The 17,010-nt window shown below is 40.5% G+C and overlaps 1 protein-coding gene across 4 annotated transcripts in view; it reads left to right on the top strand.

The window, feature by feature from the left end:
• LOC120574711 (thyroid hormone receptor alpha) overlaps positions 1 to 17,010 on the top strand; it is a 67,745-nt gene that overhangs the window by 27,397 nt on the left and 23,338 nt on the right. For 2 of the 4 annotated variants that reach the window (XM_039825092.1, XM_039825091.1), the window contains exon 2: positions 2,175 to 2,403. In XM_039825092.1, coding sequence (XP_039681026.1) covers positions 2,348 to 2,403 — 56 coding nt within the window. In that variant the 5' untranslated portion in view covers positions 2,175 to 2,347. Of the gene's footprint in view, positions 1 to 2,174; positions 2,404 to 13,845; positions 14,287 to 17,010 lie in introns of those variants that run through there. The other 2 variants (XM_039825094.1, XM_039825093.1) reach the window with 1 other exon arrangement.

Below are 17,010 nucleotides of genomic sequence, written 5' to 3'. Positions count from 1 at the left end.
CCATATGTTTGTGTACATATGGGGGTATATATACCATATGTACACATACATATGGGGGTGCTAAATGTCTGATTTTAAACTGTATAACTGTATTTATTTGTGCTGTGAATAGCGAATATTTGAAGCTTCGGTGGCAGCCGCAGCGGCAGGGGAAACCAACATTTCCAAACCGCACCTGAAGGCAGCTTTTTTTCACGGTAAAAGAGACAAGCGAGATGAAGCAACTGCTTTGTTGTTGCAGGACACAGTCCCCTGTTACTACAGTAGGCTAAGTTTTTACTGTTCCTCATTAGCTGCCGTAGCCTATTCGCAAGTCACGTTATTTTCCATGAAAATTAAGTGCACATTTTTATCATGTGTAAATGGCGGATAAAAGCAGCTCGTTCTACTTACAGAACTCATGTGATTTCTCAAGCTTGATGTGCTGTTGTGGTAGGCCAGTTTCAAATTGCATATTTGACACTCTGCCTTTGTCTTGTCCTCACTTACTTTAAAGTTCTCCCACACAGATGAAGTCTTCGGCATTTTTGTCTTATTTTCGCTGACTCATGGGCGTTTTTAACTGGGGCATGTGACGTGACGTCCCAGTAAAATCTCAAAGTCTCCTATATTTCGCAGTAGATTAATTTAGATTGATAATAACGGGTAAAAAGGATAATACATTTTGTTTCTATTATTTTATTTTCCACAATGTCAAAGCAACGTAGCTTAACCCAAAATACAAGCTCAGGCATGCACTTCTGTCCATGCAAACTGCGCTGTTCTGCGCACTAGCCAGAGAATACTCCCCTTGCAGGAACACTTTAGTAGTCCAAGAAGAAGCAAAATATATTTATTAAGTATAACAAGGTTGGGTTGTCCATCCTATTAAAATAGCTAGGCTATATAAGAAAATTGTAAAAGAGAGTATTATATTTCGAACATATTCAAGCGCGAATGAGAACCGTTTGGAGGGGGATGCCAGGTTGTGCAAAAAACAAACAAACAAAAAAAAAAAACGAATATTCGAATGTCAAATTTTCTAATCGAATACCAACCCACCGAACGAATATTCGAATATTCGGGTCCAGCCCTAGTTTCTAAATGCATGCAAACATGCAGAGCAGCAAAAAGCAATGAAACAAGAACATACAACAATTGTATCTCTATCTCTATTGATAGAATATTAAAAGACGCAGTAGACATTACAGTAATAAAATGTTGACTCTTATTTTCAAAAATCATCAAACAACCATCAAAATTGGAGCATACATGAGTTTTATTAAACATTAAAATGTGTTGAAGCTACAACAACCTGGCAGAGAAGCATACATTTGCCTTTACTGTTTATCTGAATGGTGTAACTGTAGCTGTGAACTTTGGCCATAAAGAGGGAATAAAAAGCTGGGAAAAAATCCATTAAAATTGCGGAGTACAATTTACCCTAATATCTTGTCAGAGAACTTGTAAATAGCTTATAGTAAATTAGATTTCTCCGGAGTATGTTTCCTCTAATAGATGCAGGAATATACTGCCCTGCAAAGGCAAAAGGCAGTAACTTCGTTTATGGTCGAAAATGAGTTAATTATATTTTTGGTACATTCAAGACATCCTTTATCATGTGGATAAGTATCTTGAGTCAATTTCGTTGTTGTGGTTTGTTTTTTTTTTCAAGAAAAGGGTTGTCTTAACAGTAACTTCCAAAAGCCCAGAAGAAACCAAGGCAGAACACCGTAACAGCAGTTACCGCTCTTTGACTTTGTTTTGGAACGCTCAAATTGAGTTAGGGTACAGGATAGCAATAAGCAGATGGCTAAGTCATTGTAAATCATGAGAAATATATGCCATGATAACTAGATTTTATACAGGTGTTATTATAATGATATTGTAACTGGTGATCAGCATCCAAATATTGATAATGTTGATAAAAGTTGCTGCCTTTTGCCTTGGCGTGACTTCTCACTTTTGAAGACAATACAAAGGCAGAGTGCAGTCACTTCAAAATAGAAGTCAAAAGTCAAAAAGTCAAGTTTGAACTCCAGATTTTTTTATGTAGATAAATGTCATTACTAAAACATCTAACTAACAATCCATGTCTGTCTTCAGCCCCTCGACGGCGCCAACAGTGTGCAACATTGTGTCTGTTTCTTACTGTGGCTTCTCTCTCTCTCTCTATATCTGCCCCCCCCCCCTAGCTTTCTTATGCTTCCACTGATGTCCTGCCCGCCATGCTCCTCTCAGCCAATCGCTGCCCAGATTCTCCGATGGCTGTCTATTGAAGGGGCCGCCGGCGAATGCTGAGCAGGCTGGCGAAGTCGAGGTCTGCCTCACTGTCCTGTGATTGGCCGCTGGACGGGACTGAGGCTACATGGAGCCAATGTCCAACAAGCAGGATAGCAACTCATCAGAGGGAGAGGAGAAAGGGTGAGAGTGTGTGTCTGTGTCTGTCTGTGTGTGTGCGCGCTAGTCGTCTTTGATGTAAACATAAAAGGAAAAGCAGAGATTAACGGTGGATTTGACAGAAGTGCGGATGAAAGAATCTCTGCAGGCATGGATGGATGGATGGATGGATTGATGGACGAGGTGCATCAACACAAGTTCAAATCATTTGAGTCCTCACAAGCACTTTGACTCACACAACTGGGTATAGATTTTGAATATGATATACAAGGGTGGACAGAAGTATGGATGTGTTTCTCAGTGACTTAATGCTTTATATTGAAAGGGAGAGTAGAAAAAGAACAAATGATTAATAACAGGACAAAAATTGTGCAGCATGAGCTGTATAGATCGAGTGGGGAAAAAAAGGCTGGGTGGAGGGAAATCTGGGTGGGTAGGGGGGTGTACAGTGTATTTAGTTTATTTTTTTGAAGAGCCTAAAAAGGAAAACGGAACACTGTCACGATGCCATCTGTGCTCTCTCCGGCACGTGCGGTCCCACACACATGCTGCCGTCCCGGCTTCACTAAACACATTCACAGACACAGTGAAAACAAACACTGAGCGAAGTTAAAATCCCACGCTACTCACCCGGGATATTAAAGTATATGAGACCCGAAGGCTTTCATTACACAGATAGACAAAAATAGTGTGAACTATAATCACATGAATAAATTATGTAAAATGTATATTGAAACAATAAGTTGTAAAATATTTTTTTTTGTGGAAATTATTCAAATTCAACTCAATCTCATGTATCATGTTTTATATCATATGCGCATTTAAAACGGTCACACGGTTACATTTATACTAACTAACTAAAAAAGCAACTTGAATATAATTAAACTTTTTTGTTATCATTGAGCTCTTCTAGTCAGTCAAATGAAAACAAAATGCTTTTTTAAATAAAAAGAATAAATATAATGTGGGAATTTCACAATAAAGGCGCATCTTAAAGATAATATCTATCGATATTTCAATTTGCATCGATTATATTGGACCGTTGATCATTGAAGCGGCATATCGTTCCAGATGGACGTATCGTTACACCCCTACCCTTGGGAAGGTAGTGTATAATGTAGCCAGCACTGTGTAAAAGTAGCATTGACCTGGGGAGGTGAACCTGTGGTTAAAATGTGTGCCATTTGCATGTGTTTATATCCTCATGTGAGCAGATGGCTTTGTATTATATGTATGTAGATGTGTGATTTAAGGTGTATCAATAGAGAGTGTGTGTGTGTGTGTGTGTGTGTGTGTGTGTGTGTGTGTGTGTGTGTGTGTGTGTGTGTGTGTGTGTGTGTGTGTGTGTGTGTGTGTGTGTGTGTGTGTTGGATTACTGTAGTGGAGTGAGCTGGATTAGGAGCAATGAGGGCAGATGGAGCCACAGAAAGCAGAGGACAGCTCAGGATGCCTCAATATGTGACATCAACAGGGGATTGTCGCTTTGTTTTTCTGTGTGTGTGTGTGTGTGTGTGTGTGTGTTTCTCACAGTGTCATTGAGCATGCACGTGTTCTTGTCAGCGCTGCCTCATGCCCTGACCCCTCCCCTCTGTGATTTCTGAGTCACGGAGCATGCTGGATCAAACACACACACACACACACACACACATATTCACGCACACAGAGATGTTAATGAAAAACTTAGCCTGGAGTATGGGGTGCTGAAATAGAATTTGATGTGTGTGTGTGTGTGCGTGTGTGCGTGCTGCGTGTCAGAGTTGGCTGCAGTGTGAAGCCTCTGATTATTTCAGTAGACGGGCTTCCACCATTGCAATTCAATTAACAGCTAAATAATAGGACATGCACTGTGGGTGTATTAGTAAAGTATAATTCCAATTAGTGGTTTCCATTCCAGATCCATTTAATTCATCTGAAGGAACATATTAGTTTAATAGCATTTCATCGATTATGAATTCAATATTAAATTTGAATCCTCTTAAACTTCCTTTTAAGTCCACTTACTGTAAGTTTAGCTTTCAACATTTTTTAAAGTCCCCCTTCACACAAACATGTTTTTCCTATGTATAACGTCCCTTAAAATGTCAGACCTTAACTAAACTGACTCATATCTGTGCACTAGTTTGTCACTAGAGAGGTGTTTTTACATTCCTCTCCTGAAGGCGGAGATGTCTGTACACTTCTTTGAAATTTCAGATTCAAACATATCCCGGGCAAGCTTGATTAGGTATATTACGGGATAGTTCCGGTGCCGCCGGAAGTTCAGCCAGATGTCACCCACTTTACGATTTTTTTTTTTAGTTAACTTTAAACTCCTGTCGGATTGAGCAACATTAACCAGAACCTCCTGAGCAACATTACATGCTGAAAATGACAAGTTTCAAGGAAAGTTTGGATCGTGCAACAAGGTAGGCCTGCTTGGTTCATTTGGGGAATGATTGTAAAGATTTACAAAGAATATGTTTACAGCATTTACTCTCTAACTGGGACGTTTTGGGACCAATAGGCGGGGATTTACAATGGACAAAAAGCAAATGACGTTTAACCGTGTATCCAGCTAATTTAAATAGCTGACGTTACTGCATTGTGTGAAAAGTTAACTTAATTTAATATTGTATGTGGCGTTTTCTTAGAGGGAGTCTGGCCACTCTCCATTGACAACTGTTAACTTCCTTGAAGGCGGGTACTTTGTAACTATTGGATCTGCCCACAGCCACTCTGGATCTGCCTTAACCAGTCGCTAATGTTTGGTCGTGACGTAGACGACAACAACTATCGGCTTAGCATCGCTAGCGTTCGCCTTAGCCAACTCCTTCACCACTAACCGAGCGAGCTGGATAATCTAACTTTTCCCCCAACATCATGGCCACCAACAAAACTCAGCAAAGATTGTTTCTTGTTCGGGCTTTTAACTTCTGGATATTCGGCAGCGTTGCCACAACGGACCGAATGGCTTCGCTCGCATCTTTCTCCGCCGCCATTACGGAACTACAACTCAAACTAGCGCACGACCTCAACGTCATTGTTCTCAGCCACTCCCTCTGTTCGCTGATTGGACCGGTAAAGATATGGCTGGAGAAAACCCGCGAATATACTGCAAACCCAGACGGAGTACTGAAGGAAAATGAAAATTGAGCGGAAGTACGTAGGACGGCGGAGCCAGGCTAGCGTTTTCTTTTGCGGGGGGGGGAATGTTCCACCGAAACAAGTTCCTTCCTGAGACTATTTTGCAGAGTCACGCTTGCTGCGTCCGGAGCTTAGCGCCGCCCAAGATGATTGTGATTGGTTTAAAGAAATGCCAATAAACCAGAGCAGTTGTTTCTCCTATCCAGGAATATTGTGTGGAAGGGCCAGACCTTCCTCCACAGCAAATAAAAAAAAGAAAATAAAAAAAAAAAAACAAAAAAAAAAAAAAAAAAACAATTCATTTTTTTTTTTCTTTTCTTTTTTAAAAAAAAAAAAAAAAAAAAAAAAAAACAAAAAAAAAAAAAAATAAAAAAAAAAAAAAAAAAAAAAAAAAAAAAACACAACAAAAACAAAAATTAATATTAAAAAAAAAAAAAAAAAAAAAAAAATTTAAAAAAAAAAAAAAACAAAAAAAAAAAAAAAAAAAAAAAAAAAAAAAACAACCCCCCCTCCAACCAAAACCCCCATTCTCCCCCCCTCTTTCACCCTCAACCCAAAACCCAACAAAAAAAAACAAAAAAAAAAAAAACAAAAAAAAAAAAAAAAAACAAAAAAAACAAAAAAAAAAACAAAACCCAAAACCAAAACCACCCCCACCACAAAAAAAAAAAAAAAAAAAAAAAAAAAAAAAAACAAACAACAAAAAAAAAAAAAAAAAAACCAAACAACAAAAAAAAACAAAAAAAAAAAAAAAAAAAAAAAAAAAAAAAAAAAAAAAAAAAAAAAACAAAAAAACAACATAAAAAAAAAAAAAAAACCAAAAAACCCACAACAAAAAAAACCACCAACATGGCTACGTTCAGTAGATTGTGTCGTCCGGCGACTTTCGCGCGCAGAAGCTCGAGTGAAGATAATGACCTCTTCTGAAGAGTCCTTCGTGTTTCTTTAATCCTCCATGTCCTCCTCGACTACTAGCAACTGTGTGGAGGAGGGGGGTGGTGCGTGATCACGGAAGGCTTGTATGCAGATGTGGATGCACCGACAGTTTTGTTGTCATTGCTTAGAATTCCTCATGGGGGCAACAGAAACGACGCACTACAGCTTTAATGCAATAAGCTATTTAAAGGTGCTCTAAGTGATGTGACATGTTTTTTAGGCTACAACATTTTTTGTCACATACAGCAAACATCTCCTCCCTATCTAGCTGCCGGTCCCCTGAACACACTGTAAAAACGCGGTCTCTGTAGACAGCCCAGGCTCCACAAACGGCAACAAAAACAAACTGCGCCAACCTGCACCACGAAACATAACAAACAGTGTTCCAGCCAATAACAGACAAGAAGGAGCTGGTTGAGTCATGAACACGCCATGAGTCATGAACACGCATTGTGGAAGTAGCCTACGTGCTAATGCTGTTGCAGTGATGGCTCAACCAGCTCCTTCTTGTCGGTTATGCAACAGCCCACTTGGTCGTATCATCATATTTATATACGTGCTATGGTAACGCGGGCGGCTAAGGGAAGCGGGCAACGTTTTGCGCTGCTTCTGCCCACGCAACAACAGCTCAACCGGGGTTCGGCGAAGCCGGACACAGCCGTGTTGCGTTTACGGTGTAATCGGTAACAGCAGTGTTGCTACGTGTTTATTAACCGGTGGGGAAACTTTCTCAACGTGGCATCCCTAGCCTACATTACCCACAATGCAACTCAACCGCAGATAGTTTGGTCAGAGTTTTGAGTATGGGTTGCTAGTAGCGGCTAATCTAGCCTCAAGTCTTGAGCCTCGCAAAGATGAGTAGCGGGCTACAGAGGTCCAGTGAGCTCAATTCTTTCTTATTATCTCCCCCCCTCCCCCACTTCTAAAGGTTTATTGTCATTCAAACATGTTAAAAACATGAAGGAATGGAATTTGTTACCCAGATTCAGCAGCGCACACAATAAATAACAAGTATTTTAGCTCAAATAAAATAATAAATACCACTTCAGAGACACTTCAGACCCGAAACCGACACTGACTCAAGTCACATTAGAAAATTTATCAGATTTTCCACAGCTGACCCCCAGACACACATTAACACACTCTGCATCAAAGCTAACCCCTGGCTTCATGTGACAGCAGTATGACATGACATTGTCATGGTTGCAGGCAGGATATATCCTTAATTAAATTGAATACTAGGATTTAAATCATTTGAGCATGACAGTTATCCATCACATGAGAGCTTGTTTACTCTTTAATACAATCAAGTTAAAAAGCAACTACTATCCGTTGTTTTGTTCCCTCTTGTACTCATTGACCACCGTCCCATGACCCCCAAGTTCACCGTCACCACAACAGTTGTTGGCTTGATCTCCAGCGGCAGCGGGTCGGCCTGTAGGGCAGATGTAAAGAGATCATTCGCAGCGGTGTCAGTCCGATAACCTCTCCCTTAACATCAATAAGACCTAGCCGATGGTGGGGGATTACCTCCATTAACCAGTGGTGGAGGAAGTATTCAGACCCTTTACTAAAGTAAATGGAATAATACCACACTGTAAAAAATCCTGTTACAAGTTAAAGTCTTGCATTGAAAATGTTCCTTAAGTAAAAGTATTTAAGTATCATCAGGAAAATGTACTTAAAGTTATAAAAGTACTCAATGCAGAAAAAAAAAAAGTCTATTAACTGGAAACGATCCAAATAGTTCTGTCTATCAATTCAGTGTTTAATCGGCAAATCATTTCAGCTGGACTTGTAGACCGTTACATTGTTGGGTAGTAATTTGTAATAAAACATCAAATTGTATTAACTACATGTGATTTATGGGCAAAAACTTGATTTGTAAAGTAAATAAAGCATTCAGATTAATGTAGTGGAGTAAAAAGTACGATATTTTTCTCTGACATGTAACTAAGTACAAAGTGGCATGGAAAGAAAAGACTAAAGTAAAGTACAACTGCCATCACCAATGCCATTAACCGAGGCAGAAAGACAAAGTCAGCCTCGACACTTATTGACTGGCAAGATGGCGGCGAGCGGAAAAACCAACTGCTGAAGTGAGTTGTTCAAAACCTTTCTTTTTAGTAAACTCTGTGTACACGAACAATGTTGTCAATGCTTTTGTTAAGGTGTAGAGCCCCTGGTGATACTTGGAGCAAAGTTTCATGTTGTGTCGAACCATCTTAGAGTTTTAAAAATAGCAATTTTGATGCGATCATAGTAGTGCCCCTAGCTCTCCCATTCAAAAGGCCATTTGACCGAAAACGAAAATACCATGAATATTAAAAGTTGCATTTCCGTCCTAATTATGCTTTTAAAAGAAAGTTTGACTCGGGAAGTAGACCGTAGGTTGCATTTTGGCAAGAGTTACGCTTTAAGCTCCTCTGTGTGCACAACCCAAAGATCCTGTAATGGGATCTACACCCAGGAGCTGTGGTTAAGATCACCCAGCTGTGAGATTTTCTTCTACGGCAGTTAAGGACGTTTGGCTCAGGCCCACTGAGTTCTACAGCTGTACCATGGAGAACATTCTGAATAGCTCCATCACTGCCTTCTAGGACAATATCACAGCCTCTTCAGAGGGTCAGTGAGGAAATTTTTTCATCCAGGACATCCACAATAGACAACTGACAACATCATGTGAGCTCCAACTGCAACAAACGGATATTTTCAATGTTGATTATTGTGACAATTATTTTCTCGATTGGTCTAAAATGCCTGAAAATGGTGAAAAATGTCGATGAGTGTTTCCCAAAGCCCAGGATGATGTCTCATATGTGATGTTTGTCCACAACTCAAATATATTCAGTTTACTGTCACAGAGGTGTGAAGAAAATATAATATTCACATTTTTAGGAAGCGTGAATAAGGGAATTCTCAAACCGATTAGTCGATTATCAAAATAGTTGGCGATCAATTTAATAGTCGACAACTAATTGAATAATATTTGCAGCTCTAATGTGAGACACTTCAGTCCACTCACTCTGCTCCCCGCATGCATAGGAGACTCTCCATGAATCTGGGGGCATTATAAAAAAAAAAATCTGACAATTGCACAAAGCTTCTACAAAGTTGGGGAACTCACAAGGGACACAAAAAAGTGGTCGAAATTGAAGATGCAGAGGGCATGATATCCTGACTTGAAGGGCCCTATCTTGCACCCAGTGCAGCGCAAAACCCGACGCAAGTGTCTTTGCTAGTTTAAGACCGACGCAGTTGTCAGTTTCCCGTCCAGCGCCCACGTCGTTTAAATGGCAAATGCACCTGCGCCAATCTTTGCGCCCATGGGGCGTGCTGGTTTTACAGGGAGGTGTGTTCAGGTGCATTCTGGGTGTATTGATATCTTGAGGCAGCGGAAAGTGATCGCACCATTGACCAACAAAAACCTGGTCTAAAGTCAGTAGTGCAGCATTTCATTGTTATTTTAACAGCGTATTAGTAAAATGTGCCTGGGCTCGTGCACAGCGTGCCCACACTATGCTTGTTACACACACACAGGGAAGTGCAGCAGGACACAAACATGCAAAAGATTAAAAAATTATTTACAATGTGAAATAGTATTATGATATGATCTGCTTGCGCGTTTACACACGAGCAGATCAGTTTCTTCTCCTGAAAATCTCTCCTTCCTACTATCCTATCTCCCATCATAATAGCAATGCGCCAAGGTACAAACGCGCCTGGCTTTTAAAGGGAATGGGAGATGACACTCTGATTGGTTTATTGCATGTTACGCCCGAAACACACCTATGATTAATGAAGACACTAAGTACAACCCTTTTTCCGCGGTTAAACTAGCAAAAGTGGATTTGTACACCCTAAACTTCACGCCGTGCGCTTAGATCGTTAAAATAGGGCCCTGTGTCATTGGTCAACACTCAATCCTACAATTCCCATTACCCAACTTAATGTGTGCCATCAAAGTCATATTTCCTGAGGACTCCTAACAAAATGAGTCAGTATTTGAATATAGTCAAAGTGTTTGATGAAATGGAGATTATACTTGTGGATCATCCATTCTGTCTGGCTCTTTTTTATGGGCCTCTAGGAAAACACATTCTCTTCGAATCATGTCCTGGACAACCAGCTACTCGTGCAACCTCTGAATGGTATGTGTGTGTGTGTGTGTGTGTGTGTGTGTGTGTGTGTGTGTGTGTGTGTGTGTGTGTGTGTGTGTGTGTGTGTGGTGTGTGTGTGTGTGTGTGAACACACTACACACACACAAAACACACACACACATATACATATACACACATATACATATACACATATACAGACACATAGAGAAAGAAAAGAGAGAAAGAGAAGAAGAGAGAGAACAAGAAAGAGAGAGAAGAGAGAGAGAAGAGAGAGAGAGACATAGAGAGAACAGCAGGGATGAGAGAGAGAGAGAGAATGTATAGTGAGAAAAATAACAAAGGAGGAGGAAGGACACAGAAAGAAGAAAACAACACCCCAGGAAAGAAACACAGTGAAAAACACAAGAGGAAAAGAAATCCCAGAGCTACAGGGATCAACCCAGGACAACAAGGAAAGACACAGGAAAGAGAGGAAATAGAGAGGGAAATGGAGAGAAGATCAATCCAAAATGAAATGATGGATAAAAAAAAAATAGGAGGACACAGAACTATGGAAACAAACCTGAATAACTAGGAAAGGAAAGAAACACAGTAAACAGGAGGAAAGAAGATCAAATGACAAAAGAGGACAGAAGAACACACACACAGAAGGAATGACCGTAACTGATAAAAGCAAAAAAAGAAGTAAAAAAAAGGAAAGAGAAGGAAAAAAGATAAAGAAAGACACAAAAATGAGTATAAGGAAGGAGGATAGTAGTAAAGTAAAGGAACACGGAAATAAGAAAAAGGATACAACTATGTAACTACAGAACACACAAATGGAAAGAAAACAGGTGAAAAGAAACAGTTGACCACTCAAGCACAAAACATCAAATAATTAATGAAAGGAGAGAACAAACAAATAAAAGATAAGAATAAAGGAGAGTAATAGAACAACTGAATTATAGAAGTGGACACACAAAACATGAAAAAAAAATAAGGGGAGTAGGAAGTACACAATTAAGAGAAGTAATAAGAAAGAAACAAGATTAAAGCCACCACAACAAACCCCCAAAAGAATATAATTGCAAAGCAAAGGAAGACACATAGTAAAACAGTAGTGCCAGCATTTACAGCGTATATAAAGCTGTACGAAAGCAATAACACCATGTAAAGTGGATGGAATAGGATGGAATGGATTTGTGGTTGGGGAGATGGACAACCCAAAGATGGAAGGGGTAGGGTGGAGAAAGGGAAATGGAAATGGAGAGAAAGAAGGTGGAGTTTGCAGTCAAAAGAAGGAAATGTGGTGGCAAGGCATAACAATGCAGACCGGTTTGTTTTGTTTTTTGTTTTCTGCGTATGAAACATCTGAAAGAATACGAGTTGTGCAATAAGGAATCTACAGATAGCAGCCAAAATGCAGCAACTTCAGGTACGGCAAAGGAAGGACAGTCACAGCAAAAAACTTGTGTTAACCAGACAGTGCCTCTCCCAGGCTGTCAGCCGATCTCTCGTCAAATGAGTGTCCCTACAGTGGGAGCGGAGCGACTGAATGGCCAGCTGCTGCTCGTTGGCTAATGTTAGCTTTCTAATTTCACCCACCCAACATGCCTTCATCATTAGTGAAAATTTGCCAAACAAAATAGTCACTCATCTGGCGATAGCAATGTGCTTTCCTATGATGTGAAAAGAGCATGTGAATTCAACATTAAGTTGTTACATTTAACTATTTTAGAGGCTTTTACATTTAACTATTTTAGATGCTGTGGATGTTGTTTACTTCATTAATGTGTTTACTGTGTTAATGGACTGAGGATGGGAGTAGGATTCAGTATTGAGTTTCAGATTTGGCAGAATCTTAACCAGTGGATTCGGTATTCGGCTGAACCCCAAAAATCTGTATTCGGTTACCTCCCCTTTCTCTGCTTTGCCCGCCCAGAGAATTTGGCCCGCCCATGAGAAAGAGCGAGACATCATGGCTTGCAAACAAGCAAAGTGGCAGTTGGTCAAGGCCACACCCCCTTGCCCCCCCCCCCCCTCTCTCCTCCTCAATAGCATTTAAAGCTACAGACACAGAAACGGCACATCCTAAGGAAAGCTCATTGTGGGACTGGCTCTAGTGGCTGTAATTCTGCACCAAGGCTGAATTTCGGGAAAGAGACCTCAGATACAGTATTAGGGGACCACTGAGGTCTATATAAAAGCATCCAAAAAGCAGCATGTCATGGGACCTTTAATTAGTTAGCTATCTGCAGCGGATAAACTCTGCTAGCCACAGTTGTTAATGCGTCGGACTCCGTGTGCAAGGTTTCTGTGTGTAGCATTGACAGTAGGGTTGACAGTAGCTTATCATTGATTGAAAAAATGACAAAGTAGAGGCGACTGGCTATAGCGAATGAAAACAATATTTGTTGTTGAAAATATAAAAAGTCAGGGCAGCAATGTGGGGAGTATGACTTGTTTCTGTTGATGTATTGATGGGATTTGTGCGGGGGAATGTACATAATGCTAAATTTAGCATATGAGCTGTCATAGTAAAGATAAGCCCAACCACCTTCAATGTTTTTACCCAGCCTTTATTAGCAACCGGCCTTTTCATTGCCAGCCACGCCCCAGGTTATTGTTGATATACTTTCATTTGAGAATTTACAGTATTTGAGGGTGCTTAGCATGTGGTGTAGCTTGTATGCTGGAGAAGAACGCTGATAGGGTTCATTTAACAACACTGTTCATTGTAGTTTTGAATCTTGCTATAACTGGGGCCTTGACAATAACTGTTCATGATTATACTTGGAGGTAAGTGAGGTCATAGTGCAGTCTAATTGAATCGATGACCTATCGCGTATCTCTGTGTCCTCATACAACTTCACTCAGCTGTACTGGCGAGACCGCATCAGCCTGCTGTTATGTAATCTACTAGCATTAAAGCTTAACTGGGTTTGTATGTAGATAGTCAACTTTTGTTTGGTTTTGTTTTCTTCTGGGGACAAAATGAAAAGAGCGGAACGGAAGGAATAGAATAGAAGGGAGAAAGTGACAGGAGTAAGATTGTAAAAAGATAATAGACCAGGTGACAGAGACGGGGAGAAGAATAGAGAAAGGAAAGAGGAGAAGAAATAAAGAGGAGTAAGCTCAAATACAGAATAGCAAAGGCAGGAAGTGAAAAGGAGCGAGAGGGGTTGTACAAAGATGACTGGGAGGGTGTCACCACGACAGACAGGGAGACAGAGGAGCTGGGGAGGCTGGACCAAAGCAACTAGAAGGGAGGGAGAGAGAGAAAGAGGGAGGGGGGAGAGGGAAATAAACAGAGTAGCTGTTCCTTCCAGCAGCCTGAGGTCTGAGGCAGAGAGCCGTTATTGCCTCAGATATATCAGCTGATCGCTCTAGACTCTACTGTACTTCACTGGGATGGACTCGAGTGCTCAGGTCACTGGGAGGATGGTTCATCTTGGCAGGGGCCAGAGATTAAAGGACCTCCTCTTAGCGGTTTATAGATCAACGAAAGCTGCAGTTAGCCAAACACACTCCGACTTCTGCTTTTAAAGAAGTGGCACTATTGCAGTTCTACTCAAACGGAGCAACAACAGTCTGTCTGTAACAAGGCTGAGTGGGAAACGTGCACCGACTCATGCTGACTGCTGGGAGGCTGAAACAGTAGAAACGAGCCGCTGGGTTGCATTCTCTTCTTCTGAGATTCCTGCAAATTGAGCAACATGCATATCTTACAGCCGTACTGCATCAACAGGTTGGTGTGTATAGGGTGAATATATTTCTGTGTCTGTCTATGTGTGGTGAAAAATGTGTGTGCTGCTGCCGACTGCTGGCATCCATATCCCGTAGCGCATGTTTACAGCAGATAAAGTAAGGAACGCCTGTGTGTATCTCTAGTAATAGGCACAGAAACTCCCTCAAAGTATTAGGTGAGATTTCTGAAAATGAACGTGGTGCCTTACCAGTAGAACAGGACGTAGCCTGACAATCAGCTGATGTAAATGTGTTTCTTCTTAATGATTTTGTTTCCTTCTTTTCATTGTGTGGGAGATGATATCAGTTGTTAACACATGTTAGGGATTCTATAAACCAAGCCAACTTAACAGTAAAGTTTTTGTCGAAGCCACCACACCACAGCATGTTCCAGCTGACGGTCTTTCAGCTGATGCCCTCAGGACGGAGCAATGAGTCTATTGCTCCGTCCTGTATTTGTATGTATTGCTACTGTTCTACCACGTGGTCCCATGGGTGGTGTATTTAAAACCTCTATTTGTCGGGTTTGTAGCTTTGTAGCAGCATGCATTGCTGTCTGCCACAATGTATTTTTTGATGCTATCACTGGGGCGCCACAGTTTGACATTTTCAAAAGAGTTAATACACATTGGTTTTAAAGCTGCACTAATCAATATTTTTTAACAGCAATGGAGTAAATAACTATGTCTGCTATAAAAGGTGTCAAGTCTGGATGGTGTTGGGGATTTTTTTTGCCTGCTTTAAAACCAAAAATAAAGCCTAATTTGGCTTACTCTGATTTTGCGTCAAACATCGGTCATTATTAATAATTAATCTAGCCCAATCGATTGTTAAGGCGGCCGACTATTGATTACATACATAAGTTGCTTAAAATTTGCATCCCTAGACGTTGGCTAGCAATTAGAGGACTTGTGTGCTTCTGTCTACCCCTGTATCAATTCAAGGACCCACTGTTTGAAAATGACTATGATGGAACTGATGGAAGGGCTAAGTGGAATTACATTTTTCTTTCATCGTTGTCATTGTTAACTGCATGTGCTGTGCATGAACTTCTGTTCATGCACAGCACATGCAGTGCTTGAGAGCAAAAGTAAGAGGACAAGGCTTAGCAAACAGAGCAAGTCAGCCTCTTTTAACTCATTGTTTCGGTTATCCAGCCTAAACTTTGCTTGATAAACCCACTGTATGCTACCTGCCCACAATAATGACACGGACAAAGGTAGCAACTAGCTGGTGAACAAAGTGGAGCATTTAGCAGCAAAAGAATCAGAACATTTCCTTGAGGAGTTGGTGGAAACCAAAATGCAGCAAAAAATACTAGTAAATACTGGACTTCCATCTGTCAGGTGGACATAAACAAATTACAATGGCGATGACGATGTTTCTGAATCCTCTTCAACAAGCAACTGTTTGCTAGCACGTTCAGCATCAAAACGATAAGATATGTTTTCAGCCTATTCTGCTGCCCACTAGTGGCCAGGAATGGATTAATCCAGCTTTAAATTGCACAGAGTCTCGCAGTTTTTAAAAATGTCAACTTATTTTTACTGTACAATCGTAGTTTTTTGGTTTGTATAATATATGCCTGCTTTGACTCATGGTTTAGAGCCAAAGAATTAATTTAATTGCTGTGTTTGCATAAATGGCCACTAGGCCTCCAATGTTTTTATGCCACCACCATCCAACGAATTTGAGTAATTACCTCATGTCATGGAAAAACTGGCATCACTGTCACACGCTCCATAACATTTTGTTTATTGAATTACTTTAATAGAGGCAGATATAATAATGTGGGTGTTTCTGTTATGGTAGCAGCTCACCTCACAGTGATCAGAGACCAGACAGTTTCCCACCATGTTACTGCCTGGTCATGTGCACAGCAATAGAATTAATAAGTCTGCTCGACCGTGAAGCAAAGCAAGAACAGAGGAAAAAAAAAGAGACGTCAGAGGATTTCTCTTTTTTTGGTTGGAAGAGGAAAGTGGATTTGACAGCCAGATAGAGGAACAGAGGGAGGGAGGGGAAGAAGGGAGGAGAGAAGTGTTACCTAACACTGCTAGGAGAGGAGAGGAGAGGAGAGGAGAGGAGAGGAGAGGAGAAATGTCTGGGAGGAAAGAAGAAAAGTTGAAGGAGCAGACAGGAAGAAATGGGTGGTAGCCAAAGTGGGAGGGACAGAGAAAGAGATTTTGTGGACGAGAGAAGGAAAATGAGAATGGGTGGGGGGTGTAGAGCAAACAGCCAGACATGGGGATAGATAGTCAAAAAAAAAAGGGAGGGAGAGAGGACGTTAATCCAAATCTGCTGCCAGGAGCAAATGCAGACTCCATCCTGTGAGAGTGACAAAAGATAGATGGAGAATTATAGAAAGAGATAGTAGGGAAGACTAAAAAATATATACAATCTCTTCTTTCTCTGCTGCTGCACATAACCAATTAAAAAAAAAGAATATATATATATATATATATGACATGACATGACATGAGGTATATATATGACATGAGGTGTATATATATATATATATATATATATATTCTTTTTTTTCTTTTTTTTTAATTGGTTATGTGCAGCAGCAGAGAAAGAAGAGATTGTATAAAAAGAGAAAATTGACTCAGACATCCCTCCGGTCAAGCTGTTCAGGGGTGACCAAAACAGCCAAGCAAATTTTAGTTTTCTTTTTTGTTCTTTGTTAGTATAGAAAATTTCTGTGCTTTTTTTAATCCACAAA

The sequence above is a fragment of the Perca fluviatilis genome, chromosome 15 (assembly GCF_010015445.1).
Source record: "Perca fluviatilis chromosome 15, GENO_Pfluv_1.0, whole genome shotgun sequence".
NCBI lineage: Eukaryota > Metazoa > Chordata > Actinopteri > Perciformes > Percidae > Perca > Perca fluviatilis.
The sequence above is the reverse complement of the archived record's forward strand: the minus strand, read 5'-3'. Positions and strand labels throughout refer to the sequence as shown.